General features: G+C 47.5%; 1 protein-coding gene across 1 annotated transcript; it reads left to right on the top strand.

Moving 5' to 3' along the window:
• Positions 1–191: 191 nt before the first annotated feature.
• Positions 192–13,911, top strand: NOB1 (NIN1 (RPN12) binding protein 1 homolog). Its single transcript, XM_012437496.3, has 9 exons — positions 192–267; positions 389–521; positions 2,852–2,982; positions 5,306–5,377; positions 5,595–5,723; positions 5,812–6,009; positions 6,888–6,985; positions 10,406–10,550; positions 13,379–13,911. The coding sequence occupies exons 1-9, from the start codon at positions 205–207 to the stop codon at positions 13,646–13,648; spliced, it is 1,239 nt and encodes a 412-aa protein (XP_012292919.1). The 5' UTR covers positions 192–204; the 3' UTR covers positions 13,649–13,911.
• The last annotated feature ends 10,238 nt before the right edge of the window (positions 13,912–24,149 follow it).

Raw genomic sequence — 24,149 nt, 5'->3', positions numbered from 1 at the left:
CAAGGTTTGAGCCCGCCCACACCTCGCTGTGTGCGGGTGGCATCGATGCGCATGCGCGCGGGTAGAGCCGTAAGATGCTAGCGCGGCCGCCAGGAGGCGCAGCCAAGTCGCGGCTGTTCTTCCTCGTTCCCAGAGATCTGGACTGGGACTTAGGAGCCGACGCAAGCTCCGTGCGCCTGCGCGCTCGCTGGTCACTCAGCCAACATGGCGCCCGTGGAGCACGTTGTGGCGGACGCTGGGGCTTTCCTGCGGGATGCAGCTCTGCAGGTACGGGGAGCTCCTTCCTGGACGAGAGAGATCTCGGCTGGCCGCCCCTCAGGGAGAGCCTTGAGTCGAGCGGAGCGTTACTTGGTGCGGGCGGGTCTGAGCTGGGGCGGTCTGTCCGCAGGACATCGGGAAGAATATTTACACCATCCGGGAGGTGGTCACTGAGATTCGGGACAAGGCCACGCGCAGGCGGCTTGCGGTCCTGCCCTACGAGCTGCGGTTCAAGGAGCCCTTACCGGAATACGTGCGGCTGGGTGAGTGCCTCTGCCCCAGCTTTGACGGAAAGCTGGGGTCCAGGGCGCAGATAGCACCCACTTGGGTGCGAGTTGGGGTCTGGCTGCCTTATCAGAGCAGTTGATTTAAAACCACTTTTTTTTTCTTTTAATTTTTTTCTTTTTTTTTAAGACGGGGTTTCACTATGTTGGTCAGGCTGGTCTTGAACTCCCGACCTCAGGTGATTCGCTCGCCTTGGCCTCCAAAGTGCTTGAATTACAGGCGTGAGCCACCACGCCCTGCTTAAACCAGCACTTTATAAGAGATCGTGGTGGGAGAGCGGCTCCCTGGGTCTGGAGGCAGCCCGTAAGTAGCTGTATGCCCTCGGGCATAGCATTCAAATTTTGGCCTCAGTTACCTCATCTGCAAAATGGGAATAATAATAGTATCTGTCTCCAAGGTTGCTGTGAGCATTAACTGAGGAATATGGCAGTCAGCACAGTGTCAAGCACTTTGCAAACACGCAGTAAATTTATTTAGGAGTTTGGATCTCTTGCTAATCCCTTGTCCATTTCTTTTCAGATTAGTTTGATGACTGGATATAAAGATCTGCACCTGGCAGGTCTTTTATAAAGGTAGTGCTTTCAGGCATTGTATTAAATGTGAAAGAAAATTAGGCCAGGTGCAGTGGCTTAAGCCTGTAATCCCAGCACTTCGGAAGCCTGAGGTGGGTGGATCACCTGAGGTCAGGAGTTCGAGACAAGCCTGACCAACGTGGTAAAACCCCCATCTCTACTAAAAATACGAAATTAGCTGGGCATGGTCGCGTGCTCCTGTAATCCCAGCTACTTGGGGAGCTGAGGCTGGAGAATTGCTGAGGCAGGAGAACCTGGGAGGTGGAGGTTGCAGTGAGCCGAGACTGTGCCACTGCACTCCAGCCCGGGCAACAGAGCAAGACTCCATCTCAAAAAAGAAAAAAGAAAGAAAATTAAGCAATTGTCTTTTGGCTTAGGAGTCAGCGCTGTTCTCTTGTTGTGAATCAAGGCCCTACCTAGGAAAGGCTCCTCCGTGGCTGGAAGTGTTTTAGAGGCTAGAGGTTGATAGTGGAGATGATGTTACCTCCTCTGTGACTTTTACAATTTTCTTCTCCAGCTTAGTAGCTTTGTGATCTTTGCCAACTTACTAAATCTTTCCAAGGACATACTGATAGTACTTCTGAAGATTGGCAAAGGATGAAATGAATTAACAGGTAAAGTTTTTAATGCAGTGTCTAGTACACAGTAAGTGCACAGTAAATTTTCATTGCTGCGAATGTCTGTTTTTTAGGAAATAAGAGCAGTATATCTAGTGTTCCTTGTACCATTGTGGCAGAGGACATCTTTCTGTTAATTTCAGGAAATTTTAAGTGTTTATTATGGATGACTCTGAAGAATAACAGCAGTTAAACAGCTGACATTTACTATGCATTAAGCACATGCTTTTTGTTTCTTCATAAACTACTAAAATTACAAGTTGAGCTTCCTGGATCTGAAATCCACAATGCTCCTAAATCTGAAACTTTTTTTTTTGTTTTTTTGAGATTGCGTCTTGTGTTACCCAGGCTGGAGTGCAGTGGCATGATCTCAGCCCACTGCAGCCTCCACCTCCTGGGTTCCAGCAGTTCTCCTGCCTTAGCCTCCTGAGTAGCTGGGATTACAGGCACAGGCCACCACAGTAATTTCTGTATTTTTAGTAGAGACGGGATTTTACCATGTTGGCCACGTGGTCTAGAATTCCTGACCTCAAGTGATCTGCCCACCTCAGCCTCCCAAAGTGAAGCATGGGCCACTGCCCAGCCAGCTTACTTTTTTTTTTGAGGAGTCTCACTGTCACTCAGGCTGAAGTGCAGTGGTGAGTTCTTGGCTTATTGCGACCTCTACCTCCCAGGTTCAAATGATTTTTCAGCCTCAGCCTCCTGAGTAGCTGGGATTACAGGCGCATACAACCACACCCAGATACATTTTGTATTTTTAGTAGAGACTGGTTGGCCAGGCTGGTCTTGAACTCCTGACCTCAAGTGATCTGCCTGCCTTGGCCTCCCAAAGTGCTGGGATTATAGGTGTGAGCCACTGCGCCTGGCCCTGGCCAACTTTGTGCTTTTTCCTCTGCATTTGATAAGGATGTTACAGTAAACCTAACTGGCACGAGTCTTGGTGGTAGAGAATACAAATTTTTCAACTATAAATAGGAAAAGGTCAGAAAATGGATGAAAGTGTTATGGTTTTTCATGACATAGTGATCCTTTCTAAATTGTTTTTTGATAATTCCATTGGTTATCCAAGGTCATATGGCTTTTTGCCTCTAACTGAAGATGGAAATCTCTTGTTTACAGTAACTGAGTTTTCAAAGAAAACAGGAGACTACCCCAGCCTCTCTGCCACGGACATCCAAGTGCTTGCGCTCACATACCAGTTGGAAGCAGAGTTTGTTGGGGTGTCTCACCTAAAACAAGAACCACAGAAGGTAAATCAAGAGGATGGGTTTTTAAAAGCTTTTTATTATGGGAACTACCAGATATACAAAAGTAGAGGGACTCGTGTAATGGACCCGGGGTCCCCGTCATCCCCCTCCACAGTTATATCATAGCTAGTCTGTGTTCATCTACACTGATGCACAGCCCTCAGTATTCAAAACTCAGACATCGTATGCTATTTTACTGATAGATATTTCTTGGTATGTCTCTTAAGATCAAGACTCTTAAAAACTTCAAAGCCATCGTTACACCTACACGAAATTAATAGTCATGCCTAATATCAAATATCCAGTCAGTGTTCACATTTCCCAGTTGTTTTGTAAATGTTAAGAGTTTGGATCAGGATCCCATTGAGGTTCGTACGTTACAGTCAGCAAATGTATCTCAGTCCCTTTTTTTCCCACCTTGAGCCAGGGTCTAGCTGTGTTGCTCAGGCTGGTCTCAGAACTCCTGGGCTCAAGTGATCTTACCACCTCAGCCTCCTGATTAGTCTCTTTTGATCTGTAGGGTTTTGGGAAAGGTTGTTTAAATTTGGAAAAAGGAAAAAGAAAAAAGAATAAAAATATATCTGTACGTAATCATTTTTTAAAAAACAATTCTTTCTGGCCAGGTGCCATGGCTTATGCCTATAGTCCCGGGGCTTTGGGAGGCCAAGGCAGGAGGCTCACTTGAGCCTAGGCATTTGAGACCAGTGTGGGCAACCCCGTGTCTAAAAAAAAACCAAAAGCTAGCCAAGCATGGTGGTGTGCACCGGTAGTCCCAGCTACTTGAGAGGCTGAGGCAGGAGGATCACTTGGGCCCAGGAGATTAAGGCTGCAGTGAGTTGTGATCATACCACTGTACTCGAGCCTGGGTGACAGAGTGATACCCTGCCTCAGAAAAAGCTTTCTGGAGGTAAAAAAGGAGGAATACTGAGTACTTACAAGTGTTTTTTCAAGCCTTGCTTCCTTCAAAACTGGGACTTCATATTGTGCTTTTAGTGTCTTGCCCAGCCTGGCTGGGTTGAGGAGACTGATAGATTTGTTCCTGGGTCCGTTATCTATTTCTAAGCCAGAAGATTTTAGAAGCCAAAAACTTTTAATAGTAATTCATTTTCTTTTTTTTTTTTTGAGACGGAGTTTCGCTCTTGTTACCCAGGCTGGAGTGCAATGGTGCGATATCGGCTCACCGCAACCTCCGCCTCCTGGGTTCAGGCAATTCTCCTGCCTCAGCCTCCTGAGTAGCTGGGATTACAGGCGCGCGCCACCGTGCCCAGCTAATTTTTTTGTATTTTTAGTAGAGACGGAGTTTCACCATGTTGACCAGGATGGTCTCGATCTCTTGACCTCATGATCCACCCGCCTCGGCTTCCCAAAGTGCTGGGATTACAGGCGTGAGCCACCGCGCCCGGCCCATAATAATTCATTTTCAATAGTGTTGACAAAGAATTGCTTAACCTTCCCTGCCTAAAGTCATCAAACTATGGTGGACTCACATATTTGCACTAGTTGAAACTACCCTCAGGGTTTTTTTTTGTTTTTTCAGGAGAGATGGGATCTCACTGTGTTGCCCAGGCTGGTCTCAAACTCTTGGGACCACCTTGACCTCCCAAAATGCCAAGATTACAGGCATGAACTACCACACTTGGTTTTTTGTTGTTGTTGGTAGTGTTGTTTTAATGAGACAGTATCTTGCCATCACCCAGGTTGGAGTACAGTAGTGCTGATCACAGCTCATTGCAGCATCAAACTCCTAAGCACAAGCAGTCCTCCTACCTCAGCCTCCCAGGTAGCTGGGACTATCGGTGTACGCCACCACGCCTGGCTAATAAAAGAAAATTTTTTACAGAGACAGGGTCTCACTTTTGGCCCAAAGCAGTCCTCCTACCTCATCCTTCCTAAGGGCTGGGATTTAGTGAGCCTCCGCATCCAGCTATTTTTTAAAAAATTTGTATTCTCCAATGTTTTTTAAACATTGGATGTCAGCCAGGTGTGGTGGCTCGTATATGTAATCCCAGCACTTTCGGAAGCTGAGTTGGGCGGATCACTTGAGGCTGGGAGTTTGAGACCAGCCTGGACAGCATGGCGAAACCCTATCTCCACTTAAAAATGCAAAAATTAGTGGGGATTGGTTTTGCATGCCTGTAATCCCACCTACTTGGGAGGCTGAGGCAGGAGAATCGCTTGAACCTGGGAGTCGGAGTTTGCAGTGAGCCCAGATTGTGCCATTGCCCTCCAGCCTGGGCAACAGAGCAAGATTCTATCAAAAAAAAAAAAAATGGGTATCTTTAATTTTGATAACCAGGGATAAAATACTTTTTTTGTTTTTTCAAAGGTTAAAGTGAGTTCATCAATTCAGCACCCAGAAACACCTCTGCACATTTCTGGTTTCCACCTGCCCTCCAAGGTAATTTCTTAGACAAGCTGTGCTCTTCATGCTCTTTTCTGATCCATGTCACATCTCTCTAAGTTATCTGTTCATAGGGAACCAAATTTATGTGGACCAATAACACAGTTTGTCCAGCCCTGTCTGTTCTGACTTGTATGTCATAAGTGATTTCATCTGTAACCTGAGATGCTACAGATGAATTTTCAGGTTTTAAAATTATTTCTTTTAATTTCAGCCTAAACCCCTACAAGAAACAATAGAGAAAGGACACCTAGCTTGTGAGCCTGAGAACCTGGAATTTAGTTCCTTCATATTCTGGAGAAACCCTCTGCCCAACATCGATCATGAACTGCAGGAGCTGCTGGTGAGGCCTTGACTTTTGGTTTCCCTGACTACGCTTCTCCCCACTGCTCCTGTGGGCTGAGAGTTTGAAACGTCTGTTTATGTTTCAGATTGACAGAAGTGAGGATGTTCCAAGTGAGGAGGAGGAGGAAGAAAACGGGTTTGAAGACAGAAAAGATGACAGCGATGACGATGCGGGTGGCTGGATAACCCCCAGCAACATCAAGCAGATCCAGCAGGAGCTGGAGCAGTGCAACGTCCCCAAGGACGTGCGGGTTGGCTGCGTGACCACAGACTTCGCCATGCAGGTGGGTGGGGTGGGCCTGGGCCGTGTGTTACACACGTCATCAGCAGTGGTGCTAACCGAGGTGTGCAGGCGTACACAGAGCCGGTGCTATGCAGCGCTTCTTTTTCTGGTTCTAGAAACTACTTGTGCCCTTTGGTGATTTTTTAGTTTTGCTTAGAGGCTATACAATCACGTGATACAATGACAACATTTGTTGTATCGTACATTTTTCTTTTTTGAGACAGAGTTTCACTCTTGTTGCCCAGGCTGGAGTGCAATGGTGTGATCTCGACTGACCACAACCTCCACCCCCAAGTTCAAGCGATTCTCCTGCCTCAGCCTCCCGAGTAGCTGGGATTACAGGCATGCGCCACCACGCCTGGCTAATTTTGTATTTTTAGTAGAGACAGGGTTTCTCCATGTTGGTCAGGCTGGTCTGGAACTCCCGACCTCAGGTGATCCGCCCGCCTCAGGCTCCCAAAGTGCTGGGATTACAGGCATGAGCCACCGTGCCTGGCCTGTTGTATAGTACATTAAATGTTTACTGTTTATTATATATATTTTTTCTGCATATATATCGTCATGTGGTCAGTAAGGTTCTTAGAGAGGGTTTTCGGCCCAGAAATGAGTATATTTGGCCCAGACAAAATAAATGTCTGTTGAGAGTGTTTGTTAGTGACAGGTCATGGAAAATGATGATGGCAGGCTCCAGGGTGGTGTTAGAAAGACACCTGGGTCCTTGTCCTCGTTTACACATCTTGAGAGGCCTCCTAGGCTGTTTCCTTAGCAAAAGCCAAGGAATATGGGCAAAGCAGGGTTTGTGAAGTTCCCCTAACTGTGATTACAAAATTAATGTGAAAAGCAAATTGAGTTATTTCCATCTTTAACTTGTCGTTGTAGAATGTTCTGCTGCAGCTGGGGCTGCACGTGCTGGCAGTGAACGGCATGCTGATCCGCGAGGCCCGGAGCTACATCTTGCGCTGCCACGGCTGTTTCAAGTACGTAGCTGGTGACCTGGCCCTAGTGGCCTCTGTGGAACACTCTTCCTGTTTCTTTGTTTTGAGACAGAGTCTCGCTCTGTCACCCAGGCTGGGGTGCGGTCACTGAAACCTCTGCCTCCGGATTCAAGCGATACTCCTGCCTCAGCCTCCTGAGTAGCTGGACTACAGGCGCGTACCACTGCACCCGGCTAATTTTTGTATTAGTAGAGCCGGAGTTTCACCATGTAGGTTAGGCTGGTCTTGAACTCCTGACCTCAAATGATCCATCCACCTTGGCCTCCCAAAGTGCTGGGATTACAGGTATGAGCCACCGTGCCTGGCCCACTCTTCTGTTCTACAGAGTTGTTTAAAGAGAGCTCTGTATTATGTATGTGTGTTTCTTCCACCTTGTCATTCCTCTGGGGCCTGGGATCTGTCTCCACCAGGGCACTGAGAACTTGGGGACAGAGGTTTCCAGTGACCTCCCACCTTCTCTCAGTGGCATAGGGTTAGGGACATGGGTTTTGGAACAATAAACCTCATTCTTTAGGGGTACATACTAAAGTGTTTGGCCATGGAGAGTCTGGGATTTGGTTTGACATAATCCACAAGTAGGAGTGGGTGGGGCTAGAGATGAAACAAGACTGGCCATAAATTGAGAGTTTTTATAGCTGGGGGGTGATGGATACGTGGGGGTTTGTTGTGTTCTTCTGTCTGCTTTATGCTTGAGAGATTTTTTATTTACAAAAAGAAGAGTACATAGATTCAAATCCAGATTCTGGGTCCTGCTGCCTGTGTGATTTTGCAAAAGCTGATTCACTTCCCTGTGCTTCAGATTCTTTTTCTTTGAGATGAGGTCCACTATGTTACCCAGGCTGGTATTGAACTCCTGGCCTCAAACAATCCTCTTACCTCAGCTTTCTAAAGGGGTGGGATTATAGGTGTGAGGTACCTGCCTATCAGATTCTTTTTTTTTTTTGAGACAGAGTTTCACTCTTGGCACGATCTCACTGCAACCGCCGCCTTCCAGGTTCAGGCAATTCTCCTGCCTCAGCCTCTGGAGTAGCTAGGACTACAGGCATGTGCCACCATGCCTGGCTAATTTTTTGTAGTTTCACTGTATTAGCCAGGGTAGTCTTGATCTGATCTCGTGATCCACCTGCCTCCCAAAGTGCTGGGATTATAGGTGTGAGCCACTGAGCCAGGCCCAGATTCTTGTTTTTGTTTTGTTTGTGTGTTGTTGTTGTTGTTGTTGTTGTTTTTTTTTTGAGACAGAATCTCACTCTGTTGTCTGGAGTGCAGTGGCACAATCTAGGCTCACTGCAGTCTCTGCCTGCCAGGTTCAAGTGATCCTCCTGCTGCAGCCTCCTGAGTAGCTGGGACTACAGGGCACCCGCTAATTTTTTTGTATTTGTGTTAGGGACGGGGTTGACTATGTTGGCCAGGCTGGTCTCAAATGTCTCAGCTCAAGTGATTTGCCTGCCTTGGCCTCCCAAAAAGCTGGGATTGCAGGTGTGAGCCACCATGCCTGGCCCTGTCATATTGGTAATAAGATTGAGAAGATGGTTGTGAGGAACTAGGAAGACAGTCAAGGACTCTGGTATCTGACACAAGCAGCATGCGTGTCGGTGGGTGAACTGTTAGTTTCTTGACCACTGCCTTCTTGTTGCTTTTCTGGCTCTTGAGTTTGTTCCTGTGGTGGGGGCTGCCATTCCATAGGGAGGCCTCTGGGACCCTGGACCATCTGGTTGGCTTGGAAGAGCCTCTGCTTCAGCCTTGCTCGTGGAGGGTGGCCTGTGAACTTGCTCTGGGGTGGCATCTGCCATTCTGCAGGCTCAGGCTGGGTCTGGGGGGTATCACGTAGATCATCTGGTGGTGCCCTTGCTTTAGAGGCCCATGAGGAACTTTCTGAATCATCTGAGGTACCTCACTAGGTCCCCAGCTCTTCCACTGGGCAGGGAGAGTTGCCTCTGTGAAGCCTTGTTCCCTGAAGGCCTGAGCATAACCCAGCACTCAGGCTCTGCCAGCCACTGTGGCTCTGCCAGTGACAGCCAGTCACTGCTGAGAGCTGCCTGTACCTTCCTCTGAAGCTTCCTTTCATTTTGCTGTTTCAGGCTCATGACAGTAAAGCTCTTGGCTTCATAAAATTCCATTTTTGGGGCTGGGTGTGGTGGCTCACGCCTGTAATCCTAGCACTTTGGGAGGCTGAGGCGGGTGGATCAGAAGGTCAGGAGTTCGAGACCAGCCTGACCAACATGGTAAAAACCCGTCTCTACTAAAAATAGAAAAATTAGCCAATGTGTGGTGGTGGCACGTGCCTGTAATCCCAGTTACTCAGGAGGCTGAGGCAAGAGAATTACTTGAACCCAGGAGGCAGAGGTGGCAGTGAGCCAAGATCGCACCACTGCACTCCAGCCTACATGGGTGACAGAGCCAGACTCTCCAAAAAAAAAAAAAAATTCCCTTTTCTTCAACATCCTTTGTTACAGAAGCACTAAAGTTGCCAAATTAACACTCAATTCTTAGAAACACTTGGAGTATTCTTCATTCTTGTTAGATTAGCCCCGTGACTCCAGTTTGTTGTACAAAATAATGAGGCCCCAGCACTTGTTAGGAGGTGCTTAGTTCACTCACAAGATTTCGGGTAGGGCCTCTGGCTTCTCCTGCTATTCCACCCAGCTCATATGTCTTGACCATTGGGAACTGATGGAGAACTCCTGAAGGACAGGGACCTGGGCCACTGCTGTGCCCTTGATAGCAGCAGCTTTCTCCTGTCCAGGGTCCCCTGTGGGTACCTGACTGCATAGGCAAGGAAGCTTTGGGTGTGCCCTCAACACCCGGGCTTACTTCAGCCAGGGCAGTGTTATTGATTCCCGACTCACTGATAAATACGCTTTGCCGCCTCCAGAGCCGCTCCCGAGTTAATACCCAGGCTGACATTTGAAGACAAGGTAGCTCGCGGCGTAATGAGGTGCCCCTCGAGAAAGTGCCATGATATGAAGGGCATTGATTCCGGAGCCAGACTGACTGGGTTCATCTGCCATGGACCAGCTGGGTGACCTTGAGCAAGCTGCCGTCACTTGCCTCAGTTTCCCCATCTGTAAAATGGAGATGGTGCCATCCTCGCAGGAGGAGTGAGGTGAACCCTACAGAACAGAGCCTGGCGGTGTGTAGGAAGGGTTCGGGATTCACCTAACTGCATCCTGCTCACTTTCACACTTCCTTATCTGCTCCTCCTGGGGTTTATCTGCACCCTCGGAGGGATGTGGCAGCCATTTGCTGACAGCTTCAGCACGAGGTGCAGTGGCCTCCGTCTGTGTGACGTGTGGTGTGGTTCAGCCCTTTTCTTCTCCTGAGGCCTGAGACCCACCTCATGCTCTGGGGAGGTGTTTGTGGCTTGTGGCTTTGGTACAGAGCATCTCCTTCTGTGTCTCCCAGGACAACCTCTGACATGAGCCGAGTGTTCTGTTCACACTGTGGGAACAAGACCCTGAAGAAGGTGTCCGTGACCGTCAGTGACGACGGCACCCTGCACATGCACTTCTCCCGCAACCCCAAAGTGCTGAACCCCCGCGGGCTCCGAGTAAGTGGCACCTCTCCCCGCCCCCTCCTAATGCCAGAATTGAGAACAGAAAGGACAAAAGACAACCTAGTTTAGTCGTTTCTGGAAGATCCAGGATTGAAAGCCTGTGACCTAGGTACCAAAACAGAGTGGGGAGAGAGTGTGACAGATGCCATCTAATGAGTAAGTGACTGGTCTGTGGTTGCGGCTCATGAATGGGGAGCTCACTGGGAGGAAGGCAGAGGTTTAGATCTGTACAGAAGGTAAAGGATGGGCCGGGTCTCCGGAAGCCCATGACCCAGAGAGGAAGGGGTGTGGAAAGCACGGCACAGAAGAGAGGGCTGGATGGGCTGGACACACAGCAGCTGCTGACGCAGAGAATCAGGAGGGAAAGATTGGGGGACAAAGAAGTGGCACTGGCTTCTGCCAGCAGCAAAATAGCCCTGCATGCATGAGAAGAACCTTTTTTCTTTCCATTTATAGTCGTAAAAACAGTGCAAACAATTCCTTTTTTTTTTTGAGACAGTCTTGTTCTTGTTGCCCAGGCTGGAGTGCAGGGGCACAATCTCAGCTCACGGCAACCTCTGCCTCCTGGGTTCAAGTGATTCCCCTCCCTCAGCCTCCCGAGTAGCTGGGATTACAGGTGCCTGCCACCACAGGTGGCTAATTTTTGTATTTTGAGTAGAGACTGGGTTTCGCCATCTTGGCCAGACTGGTCTCAAACTCCTCACCTAGTGATCTGCCCACCTTGGCCTCCCAAAGTGCTGGGATTACAGGCATAAGCCACTGCGCCTGACTTTTTTTTTTTTTTTTCCTTTTTTGAGACAGTATCTCACTCTGTCACCTAGGCTGGAATGCAGTGGTGTGATCTTGGCTCACTGAACTTCCACCTCCTGGGTTCAAACAATTCTCCTGCCTCAGCCTCCCAAGTAGCAGGGATTACAGGCATATGCCCCCATGTTTGGGTAATTTTTGTATTTTTAGTAGAGATGGGGTTTCACTGTGTTGGCCAGGCTGATCTCCAACACCTGACCTCAAGCGATCCTCTCCTCTCGGCCTGTCAAAGTGCTGGGATTACAGGCATGAGTCACTGCCCCTGGCCAACAATTCCTGTTTACCCATCACCTGGATTTTCCAGGGTTAATCTTGTACCACATCTGGTTTTTTTTCTCTTTATCCACGTACATTTTTTTTCCTGAACTATCTGAGAATCAACTGTATACATAATGCCCCTTTTCTTTGAAACAAGGACTTTATTCTTATGTAACCACAGTATAATTATCAAAATCAACAAATCAGCATTGCTGTGATACTACTGTGTCATCTGCAGACCCAAATTCAGATTTGGCCAGTTGTTCCACAAATTTCCTTTTTAACAAAAGGGGATTTTTTGGGTCCAGAGTCCAGTCTAGGATAACATGTTGCATTTTATCATCTCATCTTTTTTCAACTGGGGTCCTTTCTCAAATGGAGTCTTTTGTTTTTGATGACCTTGAAATTTTTTAAGAGTATGAGCCCGTTTGTAGAACGTCCCTCCCCTTGGGTGTGTCTGGTATTTCCGTGGGATTTAGTTGAGATTGGGTATATGCATTTTTGGCAGGAACACCCCGGAAGGAATACTGATGTGTCCACCTCAGGGTGTCGTTTCAGAGGGTAAATGATAACTAGTTGGGTAGTTTACTGGTGATACTGACTTTGATCACTTGGTTCAGTGGCTTCTGCCACCTTCATCCTCTGTAAAGTTAGTTATTTATAATTAATAATTTGTGGAAAGAGACTCAGACTATGTATATGTTATTTCTCATTGAACTTAACTAAAGTTGCCTTGAATGGTTATTAAATCATGATTGCCAAATGGCGATTTTTTTTTTTTTTTTTGAGATGGAGTCTCACTCTGTCACCCAGGCTGGAGTGTAGTACACAGTCTCAGCTCACTGCAACCTCCATCCCCTGGGTTCAAGTGATTCTCCTGCCTCATCCTCCCAAGGAGCTGGGATTACAGGCACCTGCCACCGCGCCTGACTCATTTTTGTGTTTAGTAGAGATGGAGTTTCACCATCTTGACCAGGCTGGTCTTGAACTCCTGACCTTGTGATCCACCCGCCTCAGCCTCCCAAAGTGCTGGGATTACAGGTGTGAGTCACTGTGCATAGCCACCAAATGGTGACGTCTATCAATCATTCTTTCTGTGTTTATGTCTTAGTATTCCACTATAAAGAGGAACTTTCCTTTTATTCCCATTTATTTATTTCTCTGAGTGTGGTCTTGGGGATTTTTGTTTCAGTCTGAAGGTTGTGATCTGTTGCTGTCATTTTGAACCTCACACTGTGCCATGTGTGGCCAGTGGGAGCCCTTTCGAGCTGGCTCCTGTGTTCTTTTGAACAGAAGGTATTCTTTAAACACAACTTTCTGGCACAACAAGATGTTCCTAGACTCTTCGGCATCTCCTGCCTGTGCCCCAGAATCCGCCATTTCTCTCGGTACCTCTTGTTTTTCATGTAGGCTGGTTTTTAGAAGTAAACTTTCAGGGACTGGGTGTGCTCGTTGTCCTGGGGTGTCATTGCGTCTTGGCTCCAATGGACAGAGCTAGGAATTATGTACATGTGTGTATAAATACACACTGGAAGTGTTTATTTCTATTTCTGTATTGTCTTTAGCTGAGTCAAAATACCGTGTTCCGTTTTTCATGTGTGAGTTGAGGTGAGAATCAGGTGGGAGGCAGCTGCATGTCACCACAGTTACCATGCACTGTCATCAGGATCTGCAAGGTCAGCTGCACCTTATCAGCTGTGGCCTTGTGTGACTGTGGATCCCTTTCTTCTAACGGCCATTCCTTGTCTTATTTCCAGTATTCGCTTCCCACTCCCAAAGGGGGCAAATACGCCATCAACCCCCATCTCACCGAGGATCAGCGCTTCCCCCAGCTACGACTCTCCCGAAAGGCCAGGCAGAAAACCAACGTGTTTGCCCCTGAGTACATCACTGGGGTGTCACCCTTCGTAGAGAATGACATCTCTAGCCGCTCAGCCACACTGCAGCTCCGGGACAGCACCTTGGGAGGTGGGCGGAGACGCTTGAATCCCAATGCTTCCAGAAAGAAGTTTGTGAAGAAAAGGTGAAATGCGAGTTCCCACAGACAGACTGGATGGCCGTGGTGGCTGCTGAGGAGTTCCGGTGTCCCATTTCCCCAGGCGGGTGTCACGGTGCAGCCTTGCCTGGCCATGCTCTGCTGGGTCAGCAGGGAACTGGGCCGTCTGTAGCCTGTGAAAATCCGGACCACCTGGCCGCCTGCCACATGAAGGAGAATTAATTAGATAAAAACAGAAAGAACGACACCCTGGATCCAATCTTCAAGAAAGGAATTTCCAAAGGAGAATTTTTTTTTTTTAAAGATGATGGGGTTTCACCATGATGGCCAGGCTGGTCTTGAACTCCTGACCTCAGGTGATCCACCCACCTCAGCCTCCCAAAGTGCTAGGATTACAGGCGTGAGGCACCGCACCTGGCTGGAGAATATTTTTCTAATAAGTGTGGCTGCAAGCTCCAGTGCATTTTTATTAAATAGGCCAAATTTCTGCTGTTTAGGTCATGTCAAGGCTGACACTTGAGCTGCATGCTCAGAGATCAAGCATTGAGATTTATCTTTCTGCCAGAAAATACAAGCTTATAATAAAACAAAGGACTACCATTTTCTTTTCCTTTTAACCTTTTTTTAAGACAAGTTTTCATCATTCTGGAAAGTGCAGTGTGGTCAGCTCCCAGACGGCCTTTCACCTGGATTCTCCACGGTTCTGCTTCAGCTGCTTTTTCTGCACACACAGTCACAAAGTACAAGTCTCCTAGGAAAATGATATTCCTTTACATAACCACAGTAGAGTCGGCAAATTCAAGAAGTGTCACGTTGGTACGTTACTATTACCTCGTATAATCAGCACTGGAAATCACCCCGTATCAGTTCATAGAGATCTTCCTCATTTTTCAGCTGCCTGGTATTGCCAAGAGCTACCAAACAAACTCTCTGTTAAGTACTTACCCGACATTAGCCTATTTAATCCATAGAACGTTAATAAAGGGTATGACTGCCGTTATTTCAAGCAGTCCTGAGCTGCAAGAGGTTAAATGAGTTTAACCTCACGTAGTTTAAAAGTGACAGCCTGTGAGTGGCCAGGCCAAGATTTCAACTTTGTCTGTCTGTGCTTTTAAGCAACAGATGTACCAGTGGAGATGATAGGAAGGAGGGTGAACACTGCCTCCTTTCTGTCCCCACCTTTGTGAAACTCCTGCTCTTAGGAGGATTGATGGCTTGACACCTACCTGGAGCACAGGGTGCTGGGGGAGAGGTGAGTGGTTGTTAGAGCCTGGGGTGACTCCAACATGCCCTTTCCATTTTTCCCCATATTCTGTTCTGTCAGACATAGAGAAGGGTAATAGGCCAGGCATGGTGGCTCATGCCTCTAACTCCAGCATTTTGGGAAGTTGAGGCAGGATCGCTTGAGCCCAGGACACAGAGAACAACCTAAGCCAAAACAATGTCTAGAGAGAATACAAGAAGGTCAAGCTCTTAGCGTCATTGCACCCCTCTTTCTCACCGTCCTCTTGGAATTCCTTCCCTTTCTCCTCAGTCCCACCCATTTCATTCCTTATATGAGGCCGTAGACTATTAAATAGACTGGTCAGGATTTGGCCTATAGTCACATGTAATTTTTTTTTTCTTTTTGAGACTGATGCCCAGCCTGGAGTGCAATGGCAAGATCTGCAGCCTCCGCCTCCTGGGTTCAAGTGATTCTCCTGCCTCAGCCTCTGGAGAAGCTGGGACTATAAGCATGTGCCACCACACCCAGCTAATTTTTTTTTTTTTTTTTTTTTTTTTTTTTTTTGTATTTTTAGTAGAGATGGGGTTTTGCCATGTTAACCAGGCTGTTCTCGAATGCCTGACCTCAGGTGATCTGCCTGCCTTGGACTTTCAAAGTTCTGGGATTACAGGCGTGAGCCACCACGCCCGGCCTCACATGTAATTTTAAAAAGTCATGGACCAGGTGCTGTGGTTCATGCCTGTAATCCCAACAATTTGGGAGGCCAAAGTGGGAGGATTGATTGAGCCCAGGAACTTGAGACCAGCTTGGGCAACATAATGAGACCCCATGTCTACAAAATACACAAAAATTAGCAGGTGTGGTGATACTCACCCATAGTCCCAGCTACTTGGGAGGCTGAGGTGGGAGGATTGCTTGAGCCCCTGAGGGTGAGGTTGCAGTGCATTGAGATCACACCACTGCACTCCAGCCTGGGTAACAGAGACCCTGTCTCAAAAGAAGAAAAACTTACTGGCCAGGCACAGTGGTTCAGACCTGTAATCCCAACATTTTGGGAGGCTGAGGCAGGCAGATCACTTTAACTCAGGAGTCTAATACCAGCCTGGCCAACATAGCAAAATCGCACAAACAAGCAGACAAAACTTAGTGAAACAAATCAGCTGCACATGGTGGTGCCTCCTGTAGTCCCAGCTACTTGGGAGGCTGAGGTAAGAGGATCACTTGGGCTCGGGAGCCAGAGGGGGTTGCAGTGAGCTGAGATCCTGCCACCACACTCCAGCCTGGGTGACAGCAAGACTGCCTGTCTCAAAAAACAAAAGACATGGCACAGTGGCTCCCGCCTGTAATCCCAGCACTTTGGGAGGCCAAGGTGGGCAGATCACCTGAGGTTGGGAGTTTGAGACCAGCCTGACCAACATGGAGAAACCCCATCTCTATTAAAAATATAAAATTAGCTGGGTGTGGTGGCACTCGCCTATAAGCCCAGCTACTCAGGAGGCTGAGGCAGGAGACTTGCTTGAACCCTGGGAGGTGGAGGGTGCAGTGAGCCGAGATCATGCCATTGCACTCAAGCCTGGGTAATGAGCAAAACTCCATCTCAAAAAAAAGCAGATAGGGAAAGAGAGACCTGGAGCTCAACCAGGGATTGAGGCCCTGTGTCAGCTATAACCTTAGGGAAAATAAAACTTCTCTGAAGCTTTTTTTTTTTTCTTCCTCTGCAGAATAAGAATATCACACCTGTTTCACAGTATTGTGATAGTAGATAAAACCTTTTAGGAGGGCTTTGCTAGCTGTGAAACCCTGCATCAGTGTGCCTGCGTCCATTTCCCCCGAGAGGATTTGTGCGACTCTGTTTTGTTTTCTTTCTTTGAGATGGAGTTTTGCTCTTTTTGCCCAGGCTGTAATGCAATGGTGCGATCTCGGCTCACTGCAGCCTCTGTCTTCTGGGTTCAAGTGATTGTTTTGCCTCAGCCTCCCAAGTAGCTGGGATTACAGGTGCATGCCACCATGCCTAGCTAATTTTGTATTTTTAGTAGAGACAGTTTCACCATGTTAGCCAAGGCTGGTTCCAAACTCCTGACCTCAGGTGATGTGCCTACCGGCCTTTTTTTTTTTTTTTTGAGATGGAGTCTCGCTATGTCACCCAAGCTGGAGTGCTTTCCAAAGTGCTGGGATTACAGGCATGAGCCCCTGAACCTGGCCAACTATGTTTCTTATGCAGAAAGCATTGCAAGCTTTTGAAACCCATCTCTTCCTAGTTTAATGGTTAGTCGTGTGTGGATATGGACAAGGCCTTCCATAATGTGTAGCTGAGCTCTTAGCAGAGCATGGTTTTTTTGTTTGTTTTGTTTTTGTTTTTGTTTTTTTTTTGGTTTTTGTTTTTAAAGGCAGGGTCTTGCTCTGTCACCCAGGCTGGAGTGTGGTAGTACAAACATGGCTCACTGCCGCCTTGACCTCCTTTTGAGTTCAAGCGATTCTCCCATGCCAGCTTCCAGAGTAGCTGGGACTACAGGTACCCGCCACCATGTGGCTAATTATTATTATTATTTTTGGAGAGATGGTGTCTCACTTTGGTGCCCAGGCTGGTCTTGAACTCCTGGGCTCAAGCAATCTTCCCATCTCGGCCTCCCAAAATGCTGGGATTACAGGCGTGAGTCACTGCGCCTGGCCAGAACCTTTCAAAGGATTATCTTCTTGCACCTGTTGATGGCTTCTGCCGTGCAGGAGAGGGAGCTGCCTCCTAGCCCCTTAGTATCTGTAGCACTGGGCTGCAGGGTTAATTTACATTGATTGGGAATGAGTCAAGGCAAAGCAAACAGGGTTCTTATCTCATGTTGCAAAGAATAAGAGCTCTCGCAGGGCTTGGTGGCTCATGCCTGTAATCCAAGCACTTTGGAGGCCAGGGCGGGCGGATCACCTGAGGTCGGGAGTTCAAGACCAGCCAGACCAACATGGTGAAACTCCGTCTTAAAAAAAAAAGAATAAGAGCTCTCAAGTATCCCAGGAGAACCTCATCAAGGAGATGAGTGAAGTGTTCTCTGGAGTGCATCCCAGGAGCATGGGAAATCAGAAACTCCCTGATTACCATGACCACAGCCAGAGATGGTCACACAAGAGATCGACAATCCACATGTTCCCACACCCATTCCGGCTCCTCCAGACAATCTGTGTCTCCTTGCAAAGAAGCAAAGCTCATACTAGAACAAAGTATTGTTAAAAAACAAACTCGAGGCCGGGCTTAGTGGCTCACACCTGTAATCCAAGCACTTTGAAGGCCAAGCCAGGTGGATCACCTGAGGTTGGGAGTTCAAGACCAGCTGGACCAACATGGTGAAACCCCATCTTTTTTTTTAAAAAAAAGAAAGAGCTCTGTTTATACATATGCCAAGATTGAGCATGCCAGGCTGGATGCGGTGGCTCACGCCTATAATCCCAGCACTTTGGGAGGCTGAGGTGGGTGGATCACGAGGTCAAGAGATCGAGGCCATCCTGGTCAACAAGGTGAAACCCTGTCTCTACTAAAAATACAAAAATTAGCTGGGCACGGTGACGCATGCCTGTGTTCCCAGTTACTCGGGAGGCTGAGGCAGGAGAATTGCCTGAACCCAGGATGCGAAGGTTGCGGTGAGCCAAGATCGCGCCATTGCACTCCAGCCTGGGTAACAAGAGCGAAACTCCCTCTGAAAAAAAAAGATTGAGCATGCCTTAGTACCAAAGGACAAAGGCAATACAGGTCCTCTGATCTGTATGTGACGTAATAAGGGTATAATAGGCTGGGTGTGGTGACTCACCCCTGGGATCCCAGCACTTTGGGAGGCCAAGGCAGAAAAATCACTTAAATTCAGGAGATGAAGACCAGCCGGGCAACATGGTGAAACCCACCTCTACTAAAGAAATTTCAAAAATTAGCCAGGTGTGGTGGCCCACACCTGTAATCTCAGCTACTCAGGTGGCTGACTCAGAAGATTCCCTTGAACCCAGGAGGCGGAGGTTGCAGTGAGCTGAGATCGCACCACTGCACTCCAGCCTGGGTGACAGAGTAAGACCCTGTCTCAAAAAAATAAATAGGGAGCTGTGGTGGCTCAGGCCTGTTGTTCTGGCCCTGGGCAACACACAACCTTCTCATCTGTTATTAATTAATTAATGTATAATACAAAGATGCTAGGATGCTTGCTCCCACCAGAAAAATAACAATCAATACGAGAATGACTGGACAGAAACAGTTTTATATTTTATAGCCACATTTAAAAATAATAACCAGGCTAGGTATGATGGGCTCACACATGTAATCCCAGCACTTTGGGAGGCAAGGTGGTCAGATCATTTGAGATCAGGAATTCAAGACAAGCCTGGCCAAAATAGTGAAACCCCATCTCTACTAAAATTACAAAAAGCTGGGCATGGTTGCAGGCACCTATAATCCTAGCTACTCAGGAGGCTGAGGCAGGAGAATTGCTTAAACCTGGGAGGCAGGCAGAGGTTGCAGTGATTCGAGATGGTGCCACTGCATGGTTGCCTGGACCACAGAGCCAGACTCTTGTCATTCATTGATAGAGAAATAGATAGATAGGACCCCATCTATGTATTCTCTAATTTTTGGAGAAATAATAACCGACCAGGCTGGGTGCAGTGGCTCATGCCTGGAATCCCAGCACTTTGGGAGGCCTAGGCAGGCAGACAGCTTGAGTTCAGGAGTTCAAGACCAGCCTGGACAACATGATGAAACCTCATCTCTACAAAAAGTAAACTGGGTATGGTGGCATGTCCCTGAAGTCCCAGCTACTCGGCTGAGGCAGGAAGACTGTTTGAGCCCAGGAGGTCAAGGCTGCAGTGAGCCAAGATCACACCATTGCACACCAGCCTGAGCAACACAGCAAGACTCTATCTCAAAAAAAAAAAAAAAAAAAAAAAGTGCCGGGCGCGGTGGCTCACGCCTGTAATCCCAGCACTTTGGGAGGCTGAGGTGGGTGGATCACAAGGTCAAGAGATCAAGACCATCCTGGTCAACATGGTGAAACCCCATCTCTACTAAAAATACAAAAATTAGCTGGGCATGGTGGCGTGTGCCTGTAATCCCAGCTACTCAGGAGGCTGAGGCAGGAGAATTGCCTGAACCCAGGAGGCGGAGGTTGCGGTGAGCCGAGATCACACCATTGCACTCGAGCCTGGGTAACGAGCGAAACTCCGTCTCAAAAAAAAAAAAAAAAAATCCACAACTCAATTTGCTACCTTGAATACAGTCTCTTCAGAACAAATAAATGTCATTTTAAGATAATTTTGAGGTTTTTTGTTTTGTTTTGTCTTTTGAGACAGTCTTGCCCTGTTGCCCAGGCTGGAGTGCAGTGGCACAATCTCGGCTCACAGCAACCTCCGTCTCCCAGGTCCAAGCAATTCTTCTGCCTCAGCCTTCCAAGTAGCTGGGACTATAGGCACATGCCACCATGCCCAACTAATTTTTGTATTTTTGGTGAAGATAGAGTTTCACCATGTTGGCCATGCTGATCTTAAACTCCTGACCACAGGTGATCCGCCTGCCTCGACCTTCCAAAGTGCTAGGATTACAGGCGTGAGTCACTGTGCCTGGCAGTTAAAATTTCATTTTAACCAGAGTGTTCCAAACCCAATAAAGGATGGCCTAATTCAGGTAATACATAACTTACAGAAATTATAGCAGGACATGGCCAAAGGCAGATGGCTCATGCCTCTAATCCCAGCACTTTGGGAGGCTGAAGCAGGTGGATCACAAGGTCAGGAGTTCAAGACCAGCCTGACCAACATGGTGAAACCCTTTTTCCACTAAAAATACAAAAATTAGCTGGGCGTCATGGCAGGCACCTGTAATCCCAGCTACTTGGGAGGCTGAGGCAGGAGAATCACTTGAACCTGGGAGGCAGAGGTTGCAGTGAGCAGATATCATGCCACTGCATTCCAGACTGGGTGACAGAGTGAGACTCCATATCAAAAAAAAAAAAAAAAAAATTATAGCAGGACACACCCAAACACAGGAAGCCCAACACAATGATGTGAGTTGTATGCAATAGCGATGGTGGTGGGGTAGGAGGACAAGAAGGGATGGTAGAACCTCTTCTACCCTAATGCCAAGAATCTGTTCCCCCAGGGATACTTGCCTGGTATCCACAGGAACCACTGAGGACAACAGATACCCAGGTCCCCAGACAGGCCTGAGGATGGCTCTGAGCTAATGTAAAAAGTGCATCATCCACAACACAGAGAAAAGCAAGGGGGCTGTGGGGACTTCTTGTGCAGAAAAGCAGCCACCCAGCTGGACACAATGCATTAGCAGCTGACTCATGAGGATGTTCGTGTTCTTTCATCAGAAGGAGAGAGGACTCCTGAGAATTCTCCTGCTCTTGCTTTTTCTTTCTAGATAATGAAAACAACAAAGCTCTATGGTTCTGGACTGCTTCCTGGGGACATAGGGGGACCCTGAGGACACTGTTTTCAGTTGCTACATAATGCCTGGTACATACTCCTGGGATAGAGGCCTGCTTCAGAAAAGACCAGGGAATTGTACAGTCTTGGTACTGAGAGCAAATTAAAGCTGGAAGAAACCATGAAGACAGAGAAGAGCACTGGCAGCTGACTGAGAATGAAACTCAAGAATTCTTATTCTAACTCTGAGAGCAAGTTAGGGGTTAGGAGCTGACTGTGGATCCCAATGGCGTTTCAGTTTCCTTATCTGTAACTTGAGGATGTTATTCCCTACCTCACACCACACACACAAATTCATTCAAAGGGGATCGGAGACCTAAATAAAAGAGCAAAAACTATAGAACTCTTGTAAAAACACCCACATGTAAATTTTCATCACCTTGGTTTAGGCAATAATTGCTTAAATATGACACCAAAAGCATAACTGATAGAAGGTTGGCTGGGCTCAGTGACTCATGCCTGTAATCCCAGCACTTTGGGAGGCCGAGGTGGGCCAATCACCTGAGATCAGGAGTTGGAGACCAGCCTGGCTAATGTGATGAAAAAACTTACTTTCCACTTAGCTTTTTTTTTTTTTTTTTTTTTTTTTCCTTTTTTTTTTGAGACAGTCTCACTCTGCTTGTGGAGTGCAGTGGCATGATCTTGGCTCACTGCAACCTCCACCTCTTGGGTTCAAGTGGTTCTCCTGCCTCTGCCTCCCAAGTAGCTGGGATTACAGGCACACACCACCATGCACAGCTAATTTCTGTATTTTTAGTAGAGACAGTTTCACCATGTTGGCCAGCCTAGTCTCAAACTCCTGAACTCAAATGATCTGCCCACTTGGCCTCCCAAAGTGCTAGGATTACAGGCATGAGCCACTGCACCTCACTTATCCTTTCTTAGGGAGCTACTGGAGAATGTAATCCCCCCCCACCAAAAAAAAAAAAAAGAAAAGAAAAGGTAGGGGAGGAGTAAACCAAAGATGAAATATGAGATCCAATATAAGAGAGAGGCAAAAAGACAGAAAAGACAAAACCCCAGAAAGACAGCAGTGCAGCAAACCTAGAGAATGAGAGCCCACATTGGGACAGAAGGCTTACAGAAAGACTTTTTCTAGAAGAAGAGAACTGATTAGGAAACCTGATGAGTCTGGCTAAATAAAAAGCAGACCAGGCACAGTGGTGCACACCTGTAATCTCAGCACTTGAGGAGGCTGAGGTGGGCAGATTGAGCTGGGTAGCTCAAGACCAGCCTGGGCAACATAGGGAGACAACTTCTCTACAAAAAAAAAATTTTTAAATCAGGCAAGGTGCGGTAGCTCACACCTGTAATCCCAGCAATTTGGGAGGCCAAGGCGGGCCAATCACCTGAGGTCAGGAGTTCAAGACCAGCCTGGCCAAGATGGTGAAACCCGTCTCTACTAAAAATATGAAAAAAAAAAATTAGCCAGGGATGGTGGTGTGTGCCTGTAATCACAGCTACTCAGGAGGCCAACACAAAATAATCGCTTGAACCTGGGAATCAGGTTGCAGTCAGCTTGAGATAGTGCCACTGTACTCCAGCCTGGGTGACAGAACGGGATTCTGTCTCAAAAAAAATTTCCTTTTTAAATCAGCTGGTAGGCTGAGCATGGTGGCTCATGCCTGTAATTCCAGCACTTTGGGAGGCTGAGGCGGGTGGATTACCTAAGATCGGGAGTTCAAGACCAGCCTGACCAACATGGAGAAACCGCATCTTTACTGAAAATACATAATTAGCTGGGTATGGTGGCACATGCCTGTAATCCCAGCTACTTGGGAGGCTGAGGCAGGAGAACAGCTTGAACCCAGGAGGTAGAGGTTGCGGTGAGCCGAGATTGTGCCATTGTACTCCAGCCCTGGCAAGAATAGTGAGACTCCGTCTCCAAAAAAAAAAAAGCCAGGCATGGTGGTGAGTGCCTGTAGTCCCTGCTACTCAGAAGGTTAACACGACAGCATCACTTGAGTGTGGGAGTTCCAGGCTGCAGTGAGCTATGATCACATCCTTGAACTCCAGCTTGGGGAACAGAGTGAGACCCTGTCTGAAGAAAAAAAAAGAATAAAAAGAAAAATAGTATTCAGAGTGTGGCTCGTTTGTTTTTTACAATTTAGAGGGTTTGGGAATAATTAGTGCTGGTGGCATAGAAAACTAATGAGAAGGCCGGGCACAATGGCTCATGCCTGTAACCCCAGCACTTTGGGAGGCTGAGGAGGGCAGATTACTTGAGGTCAGGAGTTCAAGACCATCCTGGTTTCACCAACATGGTGAAACCCTGTCTCTACTAAAAATACAAAAATCAGCTTGGCATGGTGGCATGTGCCTGTAGTCCCAGCTACTCTGGAGACTGAGGCAGGAAAAATGCTTGCACCCAGGAGGCGGAGGTAGCAGTGAGCTGAGAGAGCATCACTACTGCACTCCAGCCTGGTGACAGAGCGAGACTCCATCTCGAAAGAAAAAGCAAAAAAAGGGCATTTGAAGTCAGGTAGTGTGATGCCTCCAGCTTTGTTTGTTTTTTTGGCTTAGAATTGTCTTGGCCATGCGGTCTCTTTTTTGGTTCCATATGAAGTTTAAGGTGGTTTTTTCCAGTTCTGTGAAGGTCAATGGTAGCTTGATGGGGATAGCGTTGAATCCATAAATTACTTTGGGCAGTATGGCCATTTTCACGATATTGATTCTTCTTAATCATGAGCATGGAACGTTTTTTCATCTGTTTGTGTCCTCTCATTTCCTTTAGCAGTGGTTTGTAGTTCTCCTTGAAGAGGTCCTTCACGTCCCTTGTTAGTTGCATTCCTAGGTATTTTATGCTCTTTGTAGCAATTGTGAATGGGGGTTCGCTCATGATTTGGCTCTCTGT

This window comes from Aotus nancymaae, unplaced genomic scaffold, assembly GCF_030222135.1.
Source record: "Aotus nancymaae isolate 86718 unplaced genomic scaffold, 86718_ANA_hifiasm-v0.15.2.pri h1tg000030l, whole genome shotgun sequence".
NCBI lineage: Eukaryota > Metazoa > Chordata > Mammalia > Primates > Aotidae > Aotus > Aotus nancymaae.
Note: the sequence above shows the minus strand (reverse complement) of the source record. Positions and strands in the feature narration are given on the sequence as shown.

Excerpts from the sequence above, each read along its gene's own strand:
- NOB1 (XM_012437496.3), top strand. The coding sequence starts at position 205 with ATGGCGCCCGTGGAGCACGTTGTGGCGGACGCTGGGGCTTTCCTGCGG. Across the intron at positions 2,983-5,305 it reads TAAAACAAGAACCACAGAAG|GTTAAAGTGAGTTCATCAAT; the intron begins GTAAATCAAGAG and ends GTTTTTTCAAAG. Across the intron at positions 10,551-13,378 it reads TGAACCCCCGCGGGCTCCGA|TATTCGCTTCCCACTCCCAA; the intron begins GTAAGTGGCACC and ends TCTTATTTCCAG.